This window comes from Oryza brachyantha, chromosome 9 (assembly GCF_000231095.2).
Source record: "Oryza brachyantha chromosome 9, ObraRS2, whole genome shotgun sequence".
In the NCBI taxonomy this organism is placed as follows: Eukaryota; Viridiplantae; Streptophyta; class Magnoliopsida; order Poales; family Poaceae; genus Oryza; species Oryza brachyantha.
In genome coordinates, this window is record NC_023171.2 from 4346705 (window position 1) to 4368633 (window position 21929).

The window sequence follows — 21929 nt, forward strand, 5'->3', positions numbered from 1 at the left end:
CATGGTCACGGGCGAACTCCCAGCTTCACTGTGATTAGTGAACCTTTAATAACTTGAGTAAACTGGTTTTCACTCGGGACTACTGCAACGTGGTGTAACGTTGAGTAGTGGTTGGGCCTATTGCAACGTGGTGTAACGTTGGACAGTGTTGTGGTATTTTACAACTGTTATTTACTTATCCTTTACTGTATTCAATTATCTTTATTCATTTTAATCTCTGTTATTTGTTTAACTGCTGCTTTATTGCAGCTAACCCTAGCTTGCCCTTGATAATCCCTTTGTATCATTTATTACCCTCTTTTCCGTGTTACTTGTTGAGTACGGTGGTTTGTACTCAGCCTTGTCCAACTTTTTTCCCCTCTAGAGCTAGAAGTTGAGTCCGATAGAGGTGTCTCTCAGGAGTGAGCTGATCTACCGTCGAAGCTTTGCCTGTGGACTGGAACCGTACCCGCTGGAGCTAGTCTACCTTTTCTTTCGGCTGCATTTCCGCTAGAATAAGTGTTATTTTCAGTTGTTTCTAACAACGATGGTTATGTAATCAACATTGTCTTTTTGTGTACCCTGGCTGGTCTGGACAGGGATTTAATATACAATTAAGTTCAGAAATTCGTGTGAGGAATTTCTGGGCGTGACAACGCAGGCCCGGAGGTGCGTCTACGTGTCCACAAACCGTTGCACCTCGCTGATCTAGAGCAGCCGCCGTGGCGCTAGGCCGGCCACTGGAACAAGCGTGTTCAATGCCTGCAGCAGCACGCGACCAGCACAACACAGCAGCACTAGAACCTCCTTCAATTTTATGCTAGGTACGGTAATAACTGATATGATGCGAGTATGAATTAGTACTGTTAATATGTCGTACACTTATCTTTATTGTGTAATGATATATAGTATTGTTTTCGACATGCATTTTTGCTTACCGACCAATATCGATATATTTCCATTCCGCTAGGTCTCGTTTTTGGAACTTTGACAACGTCGATATTATTTTCGTTTCCATCTCTATCTTTTCAAGAATTCCAGTTTTCCTTCCGAACAGAAAAAAATATATGAGAATTAAAATAGGAGAGAGAGTTTTCCTATCATCCCATCGGTCAATCAACTTTGAAGAGCATGCAAACTCCTTTACGCCTTTAATTGGTCTTGGGTCTTGTATATCCAATAGGCCTTTCGCTTGCCGCTTCCGCAGCCTAATTTAGGCCGGTTTTTACTGGAATTGCCATAAACATGGTTCTTAACAAAGTGATTAGCACCTAAACAAATAAACATGGTTCTTTTGATTAGTTAATGAGACATGGGTTCTACTTCTAACGATCTGTGTTAGGTCTTTGGTGTAAGATTATTTATTTGCAGGACAGTTCGGTTCTGGGAACGGCCAATTAAGGCTTGTTTACTTTACTGACGGTTTCAACCGTACTAAATTTTTACATTGCCAAATTTTTTTGAGTCAATAAAATAAGCAAAATCTAACTATTGTGCTCCTGCCAAAAGTTGAAAGTTCCGGTGGCTGTTTCATAAAAATATACCAAATTTTGAAAAAAAAAATTAATCTAAACATGTCCGATGCTACGAAAATTAATTTGCATAGTAATGTTTACTTTAATTAATTTGGAAAAAAATTGAAATGAACAAAAATCCTAAAATGAAATCAGCAAATACACAGGATATATAGGATAGGAGTTTGAATGGATAAGGCTAGTTCTGCGCTTGCGGTGAGAATCGCATCCAGCTCTCGCGGGAGGAAATGGGATTGTACTGCGTCATAGCTATAGCTCCAGTAGATCCATGGCCATGCGTCCATGGCGCTAATCCAATTCCAGCAGCGGCTTGCCGTTGGAGTGGCTCGGCCTCCTCCGGGCCTCGGTCTGGCCGCCGTCCGCCGTAGCCCTAGGAACAATGGCGCGCGCGGCCGCGGCAGGAGGACGACGACGACGACAGCCTGTTCGATGCTGGAGCCTGCAGCAAGAGGGAAGGCGGCGGTGGCGCCGACGGCGGCGGACGTGGTGAGGGGGTTCTACGAGGGAGTGAACCGGCGGGACATGGCGGCGGTGGAGCCGCTCATCGCGGAGGGCTGCGTCTACGAGGACATGGTGTTCCCGCGTCCCTTCGTCGGCCGCGGCGCGGTGCTCGAGTTCTTCGCCGGCTTCATGGGGTCCATCAGCCCCGACCTCCTCTTCGTCATCGATGACATCTCCGGCGAGGACTCCCGCGCCGTCGGCGTCACCTGGCACCTCGGTAATTAAAGCAATTAATCATCATTAATACATCTTCCAATTAATTCGCCATAGAATCTGAGGATACATTGCGTGCGCGTGCGTCGTCGCAGAGTGGAAGGGGAGACCGTTCCCGTTCAGCCGGGGATGCAGCTTCTACCGCGTGGAGCTCGAGGAGGAGCGGCAGCAGCTGCAGATCGTGTACGGGCGGGACTGCGTGGAGCCAGCGGCGAAGCCGGGGGAGGCGGCGCTGGTCGTCATCAGGGCGGTGACATGGATCCTCGAGCGCTTTCCACGCCTTGCCGCACTGCTCTAGCGCCGCCATGCGCCTCGATCGCCTGTTCCATGTCCTATTCCACTTAAGTTTGTGACACGAAACTGCAGGTTAATTTCACATGGGTAACCGTAATTTCTTCGGAAACTTGCAAAGGAAATTGTAGTGTTCCCTCTGTCTCAGGATAGAATCATTTTTAGCCATATTTGTTTGTCCCAAAACAAGTTGATCTTTTAACTGATGGTTGCATTAGAGCAAGTATAATAGCAGGCTCTAAACTAGCTAAATGCTTATATAAAGGAGAGAGTGGATGAGAGAGTGTAAGCGGACTGCAAGCTTGTAGCTAGCTCATGTACAATAACCAAGACACTCTGTGAGAGTGATACGTGGGTTCTGCATTAATAATGAAGAGCTAACTACTATATGGGTAGGCTAAAAGAAAGCTATAAAAAATTCTTATAGCCAGCTTGTTGGCTATATTATTAGTCTTGCTCTTAGAGCAATTAAAAATAACGAATAAATGCTTCGAGACTAAATAAAGTAGGAGACAATAGAGGTTGTAATAGTACTTTGGCTTTGTATTGATATATGTGGAATGGGTGAAAAATAAAGTTATTTATCATTATAGTGTAATTACATTTTAACTTATTATACACGGTAAGTTATATATAACTACCAATACAACAAGCCTAGCAATAGTAGCAGAGCTAGCATGAAGAGGGTGGGTGGTTGGTTACCTTCTTATTCCTCTTGTTTCCTGTTCTTCTTCCCCTTCATCCTCCCTATTTTCTATGGGGATCTAGCGTGTAGGGGCTGGAGGCCCCACGCTAGATTCGTCCTTGCCTACCACCATTCGGAAGGTACATTAAAGCTTCAATGGCACCTAAGTATGGGCATTGAGGTCCCAATAGTTCTTCATTATCTTCTTCTAGTCTAAATGGGTCAGTCATCATGTTCAGGTTTTTTTATAAACACACAGGGACAGTCATCATTCTTGATTAATCATTTTCCTTCTTGAAATTCATGTAGTTGGTTGTGCTGCATCCTACCAGACTGTTTTAACCCATACCATTTGTTCACTTTGCAATTTAACACCGTAAATGTTGTGTTTTGTTTTTTTAGGAACTTGAATTCCGCCAGGAAACCCATATAAATATGCGGTCGCTGCATCCATCAATTGTGTTTCTAATTCCAAATTGACTGCCATAGATATTAAAAACCAGAATGTAATTCCATTCATTACAGGTGAATAGGTTTCATCGAAACTGATCTTAGGTCTCTATGTAAACTCTCGTACTACTAATCTCGCTTTATACCAAACCACTTGGTTGTTCTCATCCTGTTTTTAGACAAATACTCATTTATATCCTACAGGGGATATCCCTATGGGGGGTACGATCAACAGGGTCGAATACTATTCTTTTATTTAGCGAGATTAACTTTGCCTTTATTACTTCTTCCCATTTGACCCACTCTAAACACCTTTTGCATTCTGTCATGGACTTTGGTTTTGGATCCAGATCAATGATCGTAGCGATTTTTTGGCAAAGTATATGCTGACAATAGTACTCTTTCTATTATATGTTTTACCTACATCCACATAACTGGTGGATATTTCTTCTATTCCTTCACATTCCTCAATGTTTAAGTCAGGAATTTTTGCGCAATGTTTAAGTCGGGAATTTCTAGTCTTCTAGTGCTAGTAGTAATTATGCACATATTTTCACTGGGTTCATTGCCATCCAGGCATATCACTACAGGTGGCTCATCTACCTATTGAGCTCCTTCACTATTCTCTTATGTTGTGGTATTATGTCCAATCTTTTGTTTCATAGGACATCTCCTAGAAAGTTTAGTTTGAGTGTTTGCAACCGGTGGTCTCCCCCTCTTCCTACAAGCTAGGGAGATGTAGAAATTAATTTGAAAATCGGTTTCTCTATGTCATGAGGTATTTTCATTCTTTCCGATACATTCACAGTGGGTATATGAGATTTCATAATCCCCTTTGGGTTAGTGAAGGCTTCTGACATATTATTTACAATTATTTACAATTCTTTGCAAATCAATTATGGTTTGAACTTCATGTTCAGATTCCTTGGTATGTGGATCTAAATGTAGGAGATTTTTAGTTTCCCATCAATTTCTTGGATTCGACCTTCTGTAGGTACTTTCCTCCCCCTAATACTGGGAAATACACGGTATATTGTTTCTAGAACTATGCACAGGACACATAGGTATCGAGCCAGATATCAAAATGCACAATATCTTGCACCATGTAAGTATCAAGTCTAACCTGGTATATATCTAGCCTAGTACTATATTGGTATCTAGTACTAGTAATGTATTAAGCCCTGATACCATAATGTATCATGCCTAGTTCTACACAAGTATTGATCGATACCTACATGTATTTGACTTGATACTTTTTGGGTATTAATCCTGAGACCTATATGGGGTATACCATGGTCTCTAGATATATTATGCAAAGAAAGATAAGAGAAAAAAAAACTCGAATTAAGAGGTTATTTTGTTGATATCTATTATTTAGACAGTTAGAATATAAGGTGGATATCTATTATTTAGGTTGTTAGAAGATAAGGCGAGACATGGTGAGTAGTGACACCAAAGAGAAGATATGAAAAGAAAAGAAACATGTTATCACTAAATTGTTGAGTATAATAGAGAGAGAACAATACCGAAGAGCTTCTTCAGTAATGAGGGAGTGGTTTTCCAGTAGCAGTGAGATAGCATTTTCATCTTGCAAGTACGGCATGGTGCCCATGGAGTTTTAAAAAAGAATACAGTTGTGACTATGAGGAAGGGAAATAATTAACTTTTTGCCACTCTTACATTTGGTAATAACAAATTTGTCACTAGACTCACATGTTATAGCCACATGAGGGCCCACATGTCATAGACAACGAGTGGTAAGTCTGTTATCATCCAATTTTAAAACTGACAAAAAGTTAAATGCCCCTGAGGAAGGTGTGCTCTTGGTACACGATGTAAGGAAACACAAGGTAATTGTTCATTGCTTCCGTCATTAACGCCACATGAGGAATATCACACTGTAGTGTTTTCAACATTTTATTACCCAAGTTTTACTCTTAACCCCAATTAAAAGATATATTTTTTCATTTTAGACCAATTAAAATTTCCATTGTTATGATTTGGACTGTCCCGAAATTTTTCTAGTTATGTTTAACTCCGCTTTCAACAAATATATTGACCGCACATAAATAAATGTTTACCTATATGTCTAAGCCGATGTGTTTGAGATCATTTATATGTGTTGAAAAAAAATTCAGTGTGATGCAGACCATAATAATAATATACTTATCTGATCCAAAGTAAAAAAACCTGTTTAAGGATATCTAAAACAATGGTTAAGTAATAAAATGTGCTAATACTTTTACTACATAAAAAGTCAAACCCTCCCAGGATCGTACCGATGGGAAAAACTCCAACGCCGTTTTAGGGGCTGTTTGGATTTAGGATTTTTCTTTAAGATTCTTGTCACATCGGATGTTTAGACGTTAATTAGAAGTATTAAATATAGAATGATAACGAAACTAATTGCATAAATGAATGCTATTTTGTTAGACAAATTTTTTAAGCCTAATTAATCCAAAATAACAAATGTTTCCTGTAGCATCACATTCGTTAATCATGAATTAATTAGGCTTCAACAGATTCGTCTCACGATATAGTACATAGTATGTGATATGTTTTATTAATAGTCTATATTTAATACTTCTAATTATTGTCCAAACATTTGATACGATGTAGACTTAGAAACAAACATTGTATGGCTCGACCCCCTCCGTCAAAAAAAAAATTTTGGCTTTCGAAGCCAGCTTTTGACCATATCTTGTTTGATTCTTTTAATTTTTTAAAAATAGTGACACATAAAATAATATTTATATTTTATTACATAATAGAAATAAAAATGTTACTGGTAATTTCTTAAATACAACGAAAAGTCGAATGTGCTTATTTTGGTACCGAGGTCCGACAGCCCACTGAATGTAGGCCCCCCCAGCCGGCGAGACGACCCTGCCCTCCTCGCAACCGCTAAGCACCGCCACGCTTCACCGTGCCCTCCTCGCCGTCGCCGCAGCCTCGGCTCCTCCGCCATTTCGCCGCCCCGCCGCCTAGGCTCCTCCTCACCGCCGGCGCCCGCGGACCGTCCCATCTGGCCCGGGAAGACGGCGCTCTCCCAACGCCTCCCCCCATCCCCCAGATCCCCTCGAGCTGCTCGATCCAGACCTCCCGCTCAAATCTCGCATCCGCATGCGGGGAGGACCGACGCGAGAGTGCACCGGGTGACGCCGAGCAATCCGATCCCGGTGCCCCCCGCCGGCCATGGGAGGATTCGGCGGCACCTGCAGGGTGGCGGCGGTGCTGGTCTTCACCGCCTGGATCGCGCTCACGGCGCTCAACCGGCTGGTCCGCCCGGTCCCGAACGGGTGCGTCATGACCTACATGTACCCGACCTACATCCCCATCTCCATCCCCAAGAACGCCTCCTCCGACAGGTACGGCCTCTTCCTCTACCACGAGGGCTGGAAGCAGATCGACTTCGACGAGCACGTCAGGAACCTCAACGGCGTGCCCGTGCTCTTCATCCCAGGCAATGGCGGCAGCTACAAGCAGGTGCGCACGCTTTGCTTGTCCGTCCTCTATGGCCATGTTTGTACGGCTCCCTTCATTCTTAGAGATTCATTTCGAAATCATGCATGCGTGCTATTGCTGTCTTGCACATAAGAAAGGGATGCTAGTAAAATTCCGGACATCACACTATGTCAATGCAATTCAATACTGATTGGATCATGTCTGTTGATGCACTGCTGTACTAGAATCATAATAAGAGCGGCCATTGTGCCGCATTAGCACACACACTGCTGATATATTAGAAGATAGAACTATAGAAGGAAGCTGCATGTTCTTACTTGTTTTATTTACAGCTTATTTATCCTTAGTACCTGACCTCACCTCTGATAGGTAATGATGCACATTTTAGTGTGAAGAACATGGATTATTCAGGTAAACCTCATGTTGCATGCACACGGCATGACACTGCTAGGGGGGTTCATCATTTTCCAGAAAAGTATTAACATGTTGTAGTAAAATAATAGGGCATCTTTGTTACCTTCAGTTTTCAAAATGCTTGTCAGCGAAAGTGTTGCAAGCTGTAAGCTATGAAAATGTACCTTAAAAATGATTGTTGCCTGTTCATATGTTACTGTATTTGTTTATTCAAACAAATCTCCATATGTTTCAGAATTCCATTAACCTGGAAAACGTAATAACACAATCAGATTTCAGCTGATTGTAGCACCGTTGCACAATTTGTTGATATTAGGCTAATGATTAATCCCATATTAGCATTGCATAATCATGCACATGTTCTGGCCATAACGATATATTAGAAGAATAAGACAGTTGAATCCTTGGTGGTGCCCACCATTAACAAGTTACACATTCATGGATTTTGTTTTGCTTATTTTGTTGTGAACGAATAGTACTAGTGTTACTGATGATGTAATGATTTCTTCTCCTATCATATTGTTGTGCATCTAGGTCCGATCTCTGGCTGCTGAATCCTTTCGAGCATACCAAAATGGTCCACTTGAGCCTACCTTTTATCGGGAAGCATCTACTGCAGTTTTAGTAAATGTACTGGAAAGTTTTTCAACACCATCAAGATATGGCCGTATGCTGGATTGGTTTGCTGTTGATCTTGAAGGAGAACACTCTGCAATGGATGGCCGCATACTTGAGGAGCATACTGAATATGTTGTTTACGCCATTCACAGGGTAACCAATCCTAACTTTAAAGATTACATCTTAGCATAGGCTGTAATTGATCTTTTAACTGTGTTTGTATGAACTTCTGTTATCATCCCCACCAAGAAGGAAGTTTTCTGCTCAGTTGGATATAAAAGCTGCTATTACTAAATACCTGTTTAGTTCCCAATTTCCTGTACATGCAAATGCTTAATGTCTTCATATAAGTTACGCTGAATACGCTTGCACTTGATTTGTTTCAATTGGTTTAATCTGTATCTTGTTTATGCTTTGTAGATCCTTGATCAATACAAAGAATCTCAATTAACACGATTAAAGGGTCGTGTTCAATCCTCTAACAACTTGCCATCCAGTGTAATTTTAGTTGGACATTCCATGGGTGGTTTTGTGGCTCGAGCAGCTCTTGTCCATCCAGGCTTGAGGAAATCGGCTGTGGAAACCATACTGACACTCTCCAGCCCACATCAGTACTCTCTCTCCTTCTGTGTGTGTGTGTGTCTGTTGGGTCTTGGGTAGCTTGCGTCATGCTTCTCCTGCAATTGGATAGATGTGTGGAATGTTGTTCATCGTATAGAATAATTGCTTGTCCAGGTACCCTCCAATTGCGCTGCAACCATCTCTGGGTCAGTTTTTTTCCCATGTCAATGAGGAATGGAGAAATGGATACAAGACAGGATTATCACGTACAAGCAGTGCAAAACTCTCGAATGTTGTTGTTGTCTCTGTAGCTGGAGGCATCCATGATTATCAGGTATCTTTTTTTTGTTGATAAGATATTTTCATTCCATATAACAAATGCTATTCAGATCTGGTCATGTGCATGCTCTGCATATTTGCATCTATGACTGTTTGTTTGCCAATATACCATCCACGAATGGAAATTCCCAAAGGAGCTACAAAAAAACTAATATTCTAGACCATTACAAAAAATATAGCTTGTATTACTTACTAGATCAAGATTATAGAACTCATTCAGTCCCCTGCAATTCATGATGTAGCTGCTGCATCTCTAAAAAAAATAAATGACATGCATCTCTTAAAGTATTTCAATTGTCATAGCTACCATCCTGGAGGTGTAAACTGAAAGTTATTTCATTCCATTTTAAAATGTTTGTATTACAGAGGGAAACTTTCACACGTAGGATTATGGAATTTCATATGATCACAATGATTATTGCATGAGTTTTTGGCTCCTTGAATCCTTGATGAATGATGTTATTAAGTTGTCCAACTAATCACGATTAATCATGACTAGTCAGCCTGATCAGTACTGGTATCTCTGTTATGCACTCGAGGCAATTAGCTCGATCAGAAAATTACTCGTCCGACTAATCATTGATTTATCGCGATAAGTCATCTGATTAGGCTGCGGATGACCCATTAGGTTATAGTTGTTACAGTAGTTATAGACTTATAGTAGTGACCCATATAATGTATATAGTTTGCTATCCTCTCTATTTCTTCTGTTGCCACCTGCCATGGAGTGAGAGAACCAATTTTCTCCCACCCCAGACTGCTGTGGCACCACCTTGTGAGGCTTCCTCCACAGCGTCACCACCTGCTGGGCTTCCTCTACAACCGCCACTGCACTGCTAGCCTTGTCCCACACTTTCTTTTTAGCCACCCCCACTTGCCACCAGAGCCATTGAAGACTGCCGTCAGCACCATTGAAGACCACAGACTGAGTCCTCTATTGCTGGTCCAAGATGACCCAGACCTCATCCTCCGCAGGATGGTGTGTGTTCCTCCTCCACTCCTTATCCCTCATGCTCTCCGCAGCCTGCCGTGCTGCTTGATGCTCTGTTCTATTGTCTGCACTAGTCCCGACTAATCGGACATGATCAACAACTAATTGCGATTAGTCATCTGATCGGTACCATTAAGACTAGTCTCAACTTTACAATTTGAAAACACAGTGCACTTTCAATGCTTGACTTTCAATATTGAGTGATTACTTCATGATATTTGCTATGGTCATTCCTAAGAGGCCAATTGAATCTCAAGTTTCCATTCACTTTGATTCAGGTTAGGTCAAAGTTAGCTTCTTTGGATGGAATTGTACCTTCTACTCATGGTTTTACGATAGGGAGCTCAAGCATGAAGAATGTTTGGTTATCCATGGAACACCAGTCTATCCTCTGGTGCAATCAGTTAGTTGTACAGGTCGATTTGTAATTTATGTTAAATTATCTTTTTGTTGTGCAGTATGTTTCGACAGTTTACATATGTTGATTTTGACTTTGTTCAGGTTGCACACACACTTCTAAGCATCGTAGATCCTTTGAATGGGCAGCCGTTTTTGAGTTCACAAAAAAGAGTGTTTGTGTTTGCAAAAATGCTCCAAAGTGCAGCTCCACAGTCTTTGAGTTGGGTGGCTCCTGTTTCAGGTGTTAAGCCTTCATTTTTGATTGCAAGTGGTAACAAGGAAGTTAGTGGTACAGCACGTTCTTTCATTCTTACATCCTTCGCACAATTGCAAATTGATTGCTTAGAAGATGATATGCACCTTTTTTATTACCGTATTAGGCTTAGGTGGTTATGTAAAACCTCGGTAAATTATTTGTTTCCAATTCCAAGTAATAGAGTATGATAAGCTTTTTGAAAAATATCCTTGCCAACTTTTGAATATGTTGAAAAATCATATATCATTTCTCATCAAATAATTTTTGTTCCTGCAAATTCTACTGTGCTGTTGAGATAATTCAAATTTGTAAAAATATTGCATGATAAAATTTCCATGTTCTCTGTACAATTCACTAAACTATTTTCTCTTCATAACTTACCAAATGAGCGATTGCTTGCCCCTCAGATCATAGCAGTAAAGGTGGATTAAATGAAACATTTCTTTTAAAAAAAAGATCAATGGAATTACTGAATTAGAGCCATGGTCAAAGAGATCGTAGTATATAGGATAATGCATGGTAAATAGTCAAGGTCCAATTTTGATTGTGACTCATTTCTAATAGTTTTTGTATTCTTCTACAACTTTAGATGATTAGATTTGTATGTTTCTGTAATCTATCCATTATTCAACCTAATGTAACATTAACCCAGGTAGGTAGTTGTAGAGAATATCAAATTTAATGGTGTCAAAATCTCAGGAGCTTCTTGTTACCTTAATCTAACATAAGCATATTTATCATAGACTTGCAGCGGAAGGATTCACTTTCTTGCCCTCCATCTGTTGATTGGACAAGTGATGGCCTTGAGAAGGACCTGCATATTCAGTCAAATTCAGTTACTGTTTTAGCAATGGATGGCAAGAGAAGATGGCTAGATATTAAAACTTTGGTAGGTGTAACTGGCCTTCTAGCGTATAATCAGTGGTTTATTTCACTTCATGTTCTATTAGGTTAACTAAGGAAGCTTATATAAAGTTCTATTTACATAGATCCTATTAGAAGTTGAGATGGAGCAGCTATCTGAGTGAACGACCTGACTGCTTTATTGTTTCTTATTCAAGGGATCAAATGACAGGGGGCACTTTGTTTTTGTAACTAATCTTGCTCCATGTTCTGGAGTGAGGATTCATTTGTGGCCAGAAAAGGACCTTTCATCTGAGCGAAATAAAGTACCTGCCAGCAAAAAGATAGTGGAAGTTACATCGAAGATGGTCCAAATACCTGCAGGACCTGCACCAAAACAGGTATTCATAAATTATAATTCTTAACCACGTATGCTCTTGCTTGCTGGCATTCTCTCTCTGATTCATGTTCACCAGTTTCTTTGTTTCTTCTGCTTACACTATTGAGCAGCTTCATTACTGTCTTGCACATTGCCATCATGTCTGTGCTAGTTACTATGCTTCTGACTTCTGAGCAGGTTGAACCAGGGAGCCAAACTGAGCAGCCACCTCCTACTGCATTTCTTCTGCTTAGTCCTGAAGAAATGAGTGGTTTCCGCTTCATGACTATCTCGGTGGCACCTCGACCGGTATTCCCTTGTACCATACTACCATTCCTGTTTTCTTATAATGTTTGGCACCAACAATTGTGTTCTTATGCTTCTTTATGTGCATCAACCTTTTGGTGATAGTTTCTTGAATTTCTTCCATTGTAATCTATTGTAAGAAAATTAGTTGCTTTTGCTAATAAAAAGTATGTTCTGTTCAGGGCTGCGTAAGAGTGTGAACAAAGTAGGCTAATGCTGTACTATTGTGATACTAAAAATTTATCAACATCAATTAATTTCTAAGAAATGTGTCTGGTGAGATCAGATGCAGTTAAGCCTTATTTATACAGTAGTCCACTTTAAATAATAACAATTTCAGGAACTCCTGTTTCATGTTCATCCTAGATATGACAAATTAATGCATAATTCTTGCGTGTGACTTAGGATAAACTATTGGAAGTCATAATATTTTCTCTTTATTATTAGAATTAATTTTCACTATGCATTTATTGATCATTGACTCCCTGTGTACTTGCTGGCATCATTGGTCCTTTTAGTCTGGCACAATATGATTTTTGAAAGGCTTCCTACATAACATCTTTCTCAATGGCCACAACTTTCACCTATTATATGACATCTTTTTCCATGGTTTGCTGTGCACGATATTCTTTTCTACCTTTCCACAAAGTCAAATAGAATTATTAGAGTAAATTTCAGAATACTACAACTGTTTTGTCAAAACTATCAGTTTGTTGATGTAGCAACACCAAAACAAGAAGAACAAAAAGATTTATATGCCTATGGGTTCCTGTTAGACGAGGCTACCGCTAGATACCTTGTTCATCACCAAGGATGTCATTGGATAGGGCGCTACTATGGAAGAGAATAGGGACAGTTGTGGTGGCGGCATGGGGAGGAGGCTAGAAAACTGCGATGATAGCCTATGATTTTATCGGAAAGCTGGGCTAACTGTCATACACATGGAATACTCAAGCTATTTCAAGTTGTGCCCACATTTCATATACACGTAGAGGATAAAGTTGCATTTTTCTGATCAAATCGTTTTCAATTGTTGCTGTTTTGGGTTTAGCTAAAGTTGTAGCACATTGATAATTTTAATCAAATAATTTCAATTTTATGAAATTCACTCTTATTATTATTTCTTATATTCATTTATCTACTTCCATTAACCGAAGGGTAAAAATTTAGCAAGAAATGTGAGTATTGCATGCTATCCATCCATTCGTTGTAACAGAATGAGACAAATATGATGTTATTAAAATGAAATTAGAGGGGTCTATTTATGTAATGTTGGAGTAATGAAAATTAGTTTTCTTTAATTGTGCTTTTGACCCTATTTTGAAGTTAACTATCAATTTGACCTCAATTTCTTAATGTTGCTCATTGGACCCTCCTTCAAAAAGGAGGTTGCTGTCTGACCCTATTCCCTGAAGTCCAGTTAATGGTGTTAAATTCAGGGTCAAAATACCATTTATGCCTCACTTATTTGACCCTACTTCAAGTTTTTGTTTACATCAAGATTTGTGATAAATTTATCAAAGTTCAGTCATAATTTTGTCAAATTATTCAAATAAAAAAAATCTTTGAGAAAGTAGGGCTTAAGTAAAGAAGCAGAAATGACATTTTGGCCCTGATTATATAACCGTTAACTTGCTTTGATGGAATAGGGTCAGACGGCAATTTCATTTTTGAAACGCATGGTGCAATAAGGAAATTTGACAAAAATGTTGTCAAATTGGTAATCTTCAAAATAGGGTCAAAAGCACAATTGTCCCATTATTTTTCATTAATGTTCTAGGTTCAGTCATCTATGTTGTCCCTTTCTTCTGTGGGCTATCAATGTACCAAGAAGCATTGTGCAATTGCACGTGAAAAAAAAACAATGTTGATAGGGGATATAGGATTTCTTTGGATGGAATTGGTCATGTACTTGTTCTCATTCATACTGAAGCTTTGCTTTGATGACAAGCCATATTGTAATAAAAAAATGAAATCAAAGCGGGTATATTTGGAATGTTCTGGATTCACCATCTTCTCTAACTTTGGTATAAATCGTTATGACTATATACATTTCAAGATAATACGTATGTCTATGCATGTGACCACTGACCAGTACATCGGGACACACTTTTCTACAATTCGGTTGTTGATACCCATCTTGTGGATACTAATTATTTCACCATGTTTTGTGGATATAGGCTGTGATAAACAGTAATATATTCTAAGTGTGTACCTTCCCCACTGAAGTCTCAAAAGTCGATGTTATTCTGATCTTCTGTATCCAGACAATTTCAGGCAGACCACCTCCAGCAGCATCTATGGCAGTAGGACAGTTCTTCAATCCAGAGGAAGGGACAAATGCCCTATCTGCTGCCCGAATTATTGCCTCCAGCTATATTCCTGAAGTAAGTAACTATTGTTTACCAAAATATGGTATATGATGTTTGCCAACTGTAGGATATGGAATGTGTTGAAACTTAAATTTCTTGATCTTAGGAAATATTTTTAAAGGAGGATCACCCACTGGCTTTAAACTTGTCATTTTCTGTGAGCCTTGGTCTTCTACCAGTTACATTATCTCTGAGAACTGCTGGATGTGGAGTAAAAACTTCTGGTGACCAATTGGAAGCTGAGAAAAATAGTGAGCTATTTCCTCTCTCTCTCTGGCTTGGAGCTATTTTTTCTCTTTAACTTTGCATATACTGAGATTCTTGATAGCAACACTGTTTGTACTGTTTTCCTTTTGATGGTAATTTGAAGGTGGTAGTAACAACAAATAACAAAGGATGTGTTTGGTATTCTGCATATATGCTCGTCCAGGCTCAATGCATGCAGACTGCTGATGTTTGGTTGGCTGGTTAGGTCCTAGGGCCTGTCTGAATTGGTGCAAAACGGAGGTGTGGGCCTGGCTGCGTAGAAACGCAACTCATTCTCGTTCCATGTGAGCCTGGCTGAGTCTGATGAAAAAAATTGCTACATCGTACATCGTGTGGCTTGTAAAATTGATTCTTTTTGGTTTTTAAGTGCAACATCCAATGAACCAAACAAGTGCTTCAGCCAGCCTAGCTTCACAAATGCATCTGACCAAACAACAGAGCGTATGTGTGAGACAGGATTGACTGGGCCTGGTCTAATGATGCGAGCCAGGCTACCGCCTATCAAGGCAACCAAACACATCCAAAGTGTGCATTCTACTTGTGATATAAGTTGTTTACCATGCATCAGTTTGTGTACTGGTATCAGACCACTAGTTATTTGTAATTTGAGGAACCTTGCTTCTGCGCTGTTAATACATTATAATTTTTGGTATGTTGGTATGCATTGCAGAACTTTGTAAATTACGGTGCTTCCCGCCTGTCGCTTTGTCTTGGGACCCTGTATCAGGTCTGCACATTATTCCAAATATTTACTCTGAGACACTTGTGGTTGATTCATCACCTGCCCTTTGGGATTCACATCAAGGGACTGAGAGAACTACTGTGCTTGTCCTGGTAAGTTTATTATGCCAGTGTTTATTTTTTTGTAACTTATAAATTGTATCATTTTTGGTTTTTGCATTCTGCTTGAATCCCAGCATATTTTATGAGTTCGTTACTATGTATGGATATACCACCTGGCATTGCCACTTTCCAGAATCATATGCTGTTTTTTGCCAAAAAGGAAACAAGAAAAAAGAAGTATATACTGTTCCCACATGTGCAAACAAGGTCTGCTTGAGTTGCTGAGCAGTCTCACTCTGGTTATCAATCACTACTGTCTAGTCCCCTATTCTCTAAGCTACCAGCCTTCATGTTTTATGATTGCATTACTGGTCACCATCGAGTGCTGCCAGCTACTAAGCCTGCATTTTGGCAATGCCACTGCCTCTACCAGCCATGAACATGCTACTGACACATAAAAGGTCTTCTCTCCAAAATTCAGAATTCAAAAGGTTTAGGGTGTCCACTTGCGCATTATCCATTTTCCATGTGTCACTGAGCTATCCATCAAATTATCTTTATCTACTGTTAAGCAAACTAAAATACTTATGGGACAATTGTCACTGGTTTGAAACGTTATTGCAAAACTGCCACTAGAAAATTGCAAAAATGCCACTAGAACTGTCATTCGAGTGGCATCCTTGCAATTTAGAAAAAACCAGTGGCAAATTTGCAAAAACCCCAATACTTATTTATCAACTGTGTACTTACTACATAATCTGTCTCCCTGTTCTTGTAGGCTGACCCGCATTGCTCATACGAAGTGAGTCTTCATGTTTCACTTAGTGCTGCATCCAGCAGATTCTTTTTGCTATACTCATCGCAGGTAATCTTGTTGTGCATACATGAATAATTATGGCACTGTCCTTATTGCTGAATTTGATTCTTAGTCAGACGATGGTATTGTCATGTAAATATCCTCTTATTTACACGAATCACTGTCAGATAGCTTATCAGACCATATTTTTTTAACATTTGCAGATTCTCGGTTTCATGATTGCTGTAATGTTTTTTGGCCTGATGCGGCAATCATCAGCATGGGAACATGATTCTTCTGTGCCATCTATTTTGTCAGCTATAGAATCTAATCTGAGGCTACCAAGAGCATTCATGTTACTTTGCTTCATGCCAATTGTTCTGTTTCTTGCCTTCATAATTTTCACCAGAGAGCAAAATCCTCCATTTGGAACCTTCTTATTTGTTACCATGATGTGCTACATAGTTGCTAACGGCTTCACAATTTTATTGATACTAAGTTCAAAATTGATTCTTTATGTCGCGGCCATTCTACATGTCTTCATCAAGAGGCGGTTAGTATACACCAAGTACCTTTTTATTCAACGAGTAATTTCTTTTATTTTTAAGATGTAGTTGCTGACTATGTGACTGATACTGTGAAAGATCTAGGAATCTTAAAATGTTAGTTATCTTTGTGATGGAGTTGGTCCATTTATTTACTGGTGTTCATTGCTTCTGCTTAAGTACATTACCTTTACTTAGGATCGTTGTTGAGTATCAAGATAGCAGAGCATTATCTTTTTTGACACTTCTATTGCGTAGTGGCTGATTCGTGTGTCCTGAATTAGTACTGCTATCTTATTGGCATACTATTTTCCTTTTCAATTAACTACAATAACATTTATGAACAACACAAGATGAACATTTTAATTTCCATGCTTCCTATGTTTGTTGGGCAAAGGAGTAGTTACTACTTTGTACTTTCCCCATCCCGCAATAAAAGTCAATTGTCGTGGGATGTGTGTTTTGACACTATTAAGTCCATTGCTGAAATCATCTGTGTAACTAATGCAATATTTCAACTACATATGCTTACATTAATGCTGTTAAAGTAAAATGGATTGTAGTATGCTTTTTAATTGGGAGCAGTATAATGTCCAGTATCATTTTCTTAGGTTTAGTGCATCTTGGTCTATGCTCATGTATGGACTTATATCTTGGTTGGGGCTTACATCATTTCAAGTAAATTTTGATCTTCTGATTGGTTTATCATCTTTGCCTATTTAAAATCCCTGTTTCACTATGCTCGTCTTTTCTTTTCTTGTGAAGTGCCATTTTAAAATGTTTGTGAGATGAGGGAACTGAAAATGCAGTTATGAATGTTTACAGACTGCCCCTACTTCAATGATATGTATAGTGTTAACTGGTTATGTATATCATTTACTAAGGGTATGTGTGGTAATTTCTCATCAATATTTTTGTAGGTTAGTGCTCCCTTGGTCAATGCATGTGGTCTGAATAAATATTGTGAATTTGAGGGGATACATGCCTATGTGTGAGCAATTTATTATTTCTTTTCCATGGTAACCATTAGAACAGATGTTCCTCATGAAATGAACTTTAGAAACATGGCATCCATGGTTTGCTTTATGTATTCTTCAGAAGTGATACTTTAGTGTCAAACTAAAAGGTCATGTATATTGAGTTTTTGAAACTAATCTGAGCAAATATTATTTTTCTTTATTATTTTCTGGGATCTACAGCTGGCAATCATGGGAGGATGGTACTCAATCAACGATTATTCGACACTTCCTCGCTCTCTCATTGCCATTTCAGTCACTAAAGGTAAATTGCTTCTGAAAGTAGAGATTATATTGAGACACTTATACCTGGTTTAGTTTTGTTCTTGTGTCATATTCAGACATTAGACTAATGTGCCTTCGGAAAAGATTGTGCAGATGATTAAAAACAATCCAAATATAATTGTAGCATTTGCTACAATACTACTTGTTTGCTTTGTCCATCCAGCGATTGGTCTTGGTGTACTACTTGTCTCACATGCCTTCTATGCACACTCAACCCTTTGCAGGTACAATTTAATTTTGCTGATATTCACAAGTTATGGTTACAAAAATCCTCTATAGATATATTTTCCTGTGCCTCCTGTAATTTGCATGTTTATAAGAACATTTCTGATAGGATTATACCTGATTCACATTTCTCGGTAGCATCTTGAATATGCAAACGGATGCTCATGTACATCTATATTTCTATATAATTACACTCGTTTGACTTTCACTAATGCTTTGATCTCGTAACAGTTTCTTAGCAGCTTCATTTCGCAGTATCACTCAGAAAAAGGATTTGTATAGATCCATGGGTGATAATATTATTCTGCTATCAGAAAATAAACAAGATGGCCTTGAGCAACTCCTGCCAACGGGTGATAGCCCAACATCAGTTAAAAGTTTTACTGACAGCCAACTGGAAGTGTTTGATTGTCGGCATGGGATCATGATCTTGCACCTTCTGGCCACACTCATGTTTGCACCTTCTCTTGTTGCTTGGTTACAGGTCTGTTTTCCTTACACACTGGAGCATTATTTGGTAAATTCCTGGTTGGTTTTCAATAACTTTTGCCCTGCCAATGTTGACTGATGTGTGTAAAATATGCTTCCTCATACAGAGTTTGTCAAGAAAACTGGTATTCAGTCATCTGAAAGGAGATAAAACCATTATCTAGTACTAGCAAAATACCCATGCTTTGTTATGGAAATATATTGCAAAATATTCTAGATTTTTCTTTATCAACCATTGTAATATCACTTGTTTGAACTGAATCTAGATTATTCCATAACATCAATAAAAAGCAGGGGCTAATTTATAAAAAAGTTATAGAAAGCAATGGGGTGGAAGATTCACTGCTACCATCCACCACCACTAGAGACATTTAAAGTAGTATAGATATAGATTTTTAAAGCATTTTACTTATATGCATGAGTAGGCTATCTAGATTGAAAATAGTGTTCTATTGTCTACATTTGTTTTGGCAAGATATGCAAAATAGACTGTAGGCAGTATTGATGTGCCATTTCCAGTATTGATGAGACAGCGAATTTGACTAATTACTGTTGCAAATAAACTACACTGCTCCATGGCACTTCAGCCATGTGAGCAAAATTTAATACTTACTGAGGGTGAAATTTGTCTCGTCCATTTTAATAGTATTTTACTTTAAGAATATTTTAGAATAATGTGTTTTTGTGCAATAGAAATGCAAAGAATTTGTAGCATTTCATTTTGTCAGGAAGTGTTCTCAAAATTAGACTTTTGTGGTAATAGAAATATGATGTTGATTGGCATGGCCTGTTAACTGACTGCAATTTTCGGCCTGTAATTAAGATCAAGGTTTGATTAGATTTATGGGCACTAGTTCTGTAGTACTTTTTGTTTTGTCAAGGTTTGACTAAGTGATTACTCCCTTTAGTTCCGTAGTACTTGTCGTTTTGGACAAGGCTAAGTTCACTTTTGAAACTTTACCTAAGAATAAATTTGAAAATATTCACTTTAGAAGCATGGAAACTATATTATAGATTGATCTTGAAATGTACTTTAAGAAAATCATATGTTGTTAATATATATATATATATATATTATATAATAGGAAGCCTATAGATTTATTTTCCTATATATATATTGTAATAGAAAATAGTGGTCAAAGTTGTTTGTTGAAGACGTGCCCTTATCCAAAATGACCAGATGTAACTGGAGGATGTACGATACATAGTGTTTCCAGATTATAGCTGCTACAGTAGGATATATCCCATGAAATCAATGCACTCTTAACACCACTCTATCAGACGTTGCCAACTGTTGATCTGTGAATAAATATATTTTTTGTTAATCTGTTCTGAGGTTCTTCCTATATTCACTCAGCATATGCTGCTTAATGAATGTTGAATTAAATGGCATCATATTATCTTCTACAGAGAATCGGAATGGGTCAAAATTTTCCTTGGTTTGTGGATTCAGTACTTTGTGTTGGTACCATTCTTCATGGACTTTTTGGATCACCGCCAAATGTGAGCTGTATATCTTTCAAGCTACCTGGAAGGAGAGGGCGAGATATTGGACTAAGCTCTCTCTACCTTGTAGCTGGATATTATTCATTTGTTAGCTCCATGGCACTAGCTCCTTATAGGGCACTATATGCATTGGCAATCATTGGTTTCATCTGCTTTGCTTCCAGAGTTATTGAGACAAGAGGTACGGTAAGGGGTGATGTTATTTCTAGAAAACATCGGAAGCATTCATAGGAACTGATAGACGAGAAGTGTATTTTTGCTATATCGAGTTTGATACAGTAGTGTATAATAGCAGCTCGTGTTTTTTTTTTGTTTGTGTCTGGAAACTCCAAACCGTTGCTTTTGGACACTGAGGCAGTTTTGCGAGGGAAATGAGGGTATACCATTGTTTTCACTGTTGTGAAGGCGTTCTGATGAGAATCACTCTGATGATCTGGATGTGTTGTAACTGACAGGTGGGGTTGGTTAGGGGAATTTTAAGCCCGTCTTTTCACTTGTAACGGTTTTGTCATGAAATATGAACCATCAATTGTACATTATTGAATGCAGACATGGTATCGTGGGCTTTTCATGAATGAGAATGGGTTTCTATAGAAAAATTGTGGCATTTCTTAAGTACTACGTACATTTTGTTACAGTTTCTATTTCTGAGCACCCTGTTCCACTCATATACACATGTTTGGCTAATATTGCTAAACTTGTAGCTCCTCATATACACTTTGCCATGAATGTGTGGCAACATCGCCATACTGTTGAAAAATGTAGGGTTAATTGGATAGTTGAATTGGTTAGTTAGGAAGGAACAGATTGTATGAAACGGTGGCCAAGAAGTAGAACAGCATGTCAGTCGGTGGTAGGACCTCTTCTACGACGCTGGAAGAACAAAATCTTCATCTCAAACAACATTTACATGTGTGGGCACGACAATTGATGCTTATTTCTTTCCTGTTACTTGTTGGCTCTTTTCTTTAAGTCTGTTAAAGCATCTCCAATAGCATGGCTATTTTTGACTCTCCATTTGACCAACTTGCCAAAAAGATCTCTCTATTTCTGCTGCATACTCCAATAAACTCTCCGTTAGTTCCCTCTCCCTAAAAGAAATAAGTACATCTAGATTAAACAATACAATCACTAGATTATTGCAGTTGTACTGAAGTGCATTCCTGTTTGCATAAAAGTTGCTTCTTAATTCAAGTTCAAGGATGCTGATCTTCAAGTTCATATTCAGGTTCTTTATGTTTGCATTCCTGTTTGCATTTCTGATTGCACAAAACCCAGGTTCTTCAAGTAAATTGATGTTGATCTTCTTTATGTATATAAAAAAAATCAGTGGGCATATTCAGGATGTAGTATTAAAATTTGCAAACATTAATGCAGTATGGCTGGAAGGCTGAATTAAGAAGCACCTTCATGCTAAAGG

General features: G+C 38.8%; 2 protein-coding genes across 5 annotated transcripts; both read left to right on the forward strand.

The window, feature by feature from the left end:
* The first annotated feature begins 1715 nt into the window (after positions 1-1715).
* LOC102714216 lies at positions 1716-3106 on the forward strand. Its single transcript, XM_006660996.3, has 2 exons — positions 1716-2232; positions 2324-3106. Exons 1-2 carry the CDS (start codon positions 1797-1799, stop codon positions 2524-2526), a joined length of 639 nt encoding a protein of 212 aa, XP_006661059.2. The 5' UTR covers positions 1716-1796; the 3' UTR covers positions 2527-3106.
* A 3403-nt stretch (positions 3107-6509) lies between these two features.
* On the forward strand, positions 6510-21110 carry LOC102716063 (GPI inositol-deacylase). 4 transcript variants are annotated; one of them, XM_040527440.1, is made up of 18 exons: positions 6510-7140; positions 8068-8304; positions 8572-8762; positions 8887-9046; positions 10321-10458; positions 10544-10730; positions 11441-11586; positions 11759-11941; positions 12118-12228; positions 14493-14612; positions 14704-14848; positions 15535-15698; positions 16426-16512; positions 16668-16996; positions 18188-18269; positions 18374-18513; positions 18746-18998; positions 19111-19191. In XM_040527440.1, the coding sequence occupies exons 1-18, from the start codon at positions 6850-6852 to the stop codon at positions 19165-19167; spliced, it is 3021 nt and encodes a 1006-aa protein (XP_040383374.1). In that variant the 5' UTR covers positions 6510-6849; the 3' UTR covers positions 19168-19191. The 4 variants fall into 4 exon arrangements, with proteins under 4 accessions (XP_040383374.1, XP_040383372.1, XP_006660475.2 ...); XM_040527438.1 differs by lacking the exon at positions 19111-19191 and adding an exon at positions 20414-21110 and having other exon boundaries at positions 6519-7140; positions 18383-18513; XM_006660412.3 differs by lacking the exon at positions 19111-19191 and adding an exon at positions 20414-21110 and having other exon boundaries at positions 6520-7140.
* The last annotated feature ends 819 nt before the right edge of the window (positions 21111-21929 follow it).

Bases quoted from the DNA above. Each gene is read 5' to 3' on its own strand.
- LOC102714216 (XM_006660996.3), top strand. From the start codon at position 1,797: ATGGCGCTAATCCAATTCCAGCAGCGGCTTGCCGTTGGAGTGGCTCGG. The intron at 2,233-2,323 runs GTAATTAAAGCA...GCGTCGTCGCAG, and splicing joins CGGCGTCACCTGGCACCTCG to AGTGGAAGGGGAGACCGTTC.
- LOC102716063 (XM_006660412.3), top strand. From the start codon at position 6,850: ATGGGAGGATTCGGCGGCACCTGCAGGGTGGCGGCGGTGCTGGTCTTC. The intron at 11,942-12,117 runs GTATTCATAAAT...ACTTCTGAGCAG, and splicing joins CAGGACCTGCACCAAAACAG to GTTGAACCAGGGAGCCAAAC. The intron at 14,613-14,703 runs GTAAGTAACTAT...TCTTGATCTTAG, and splicing joins CCTCCAGCTATATTCCTGAA to GAAATATTTTTAAAGGAGGA.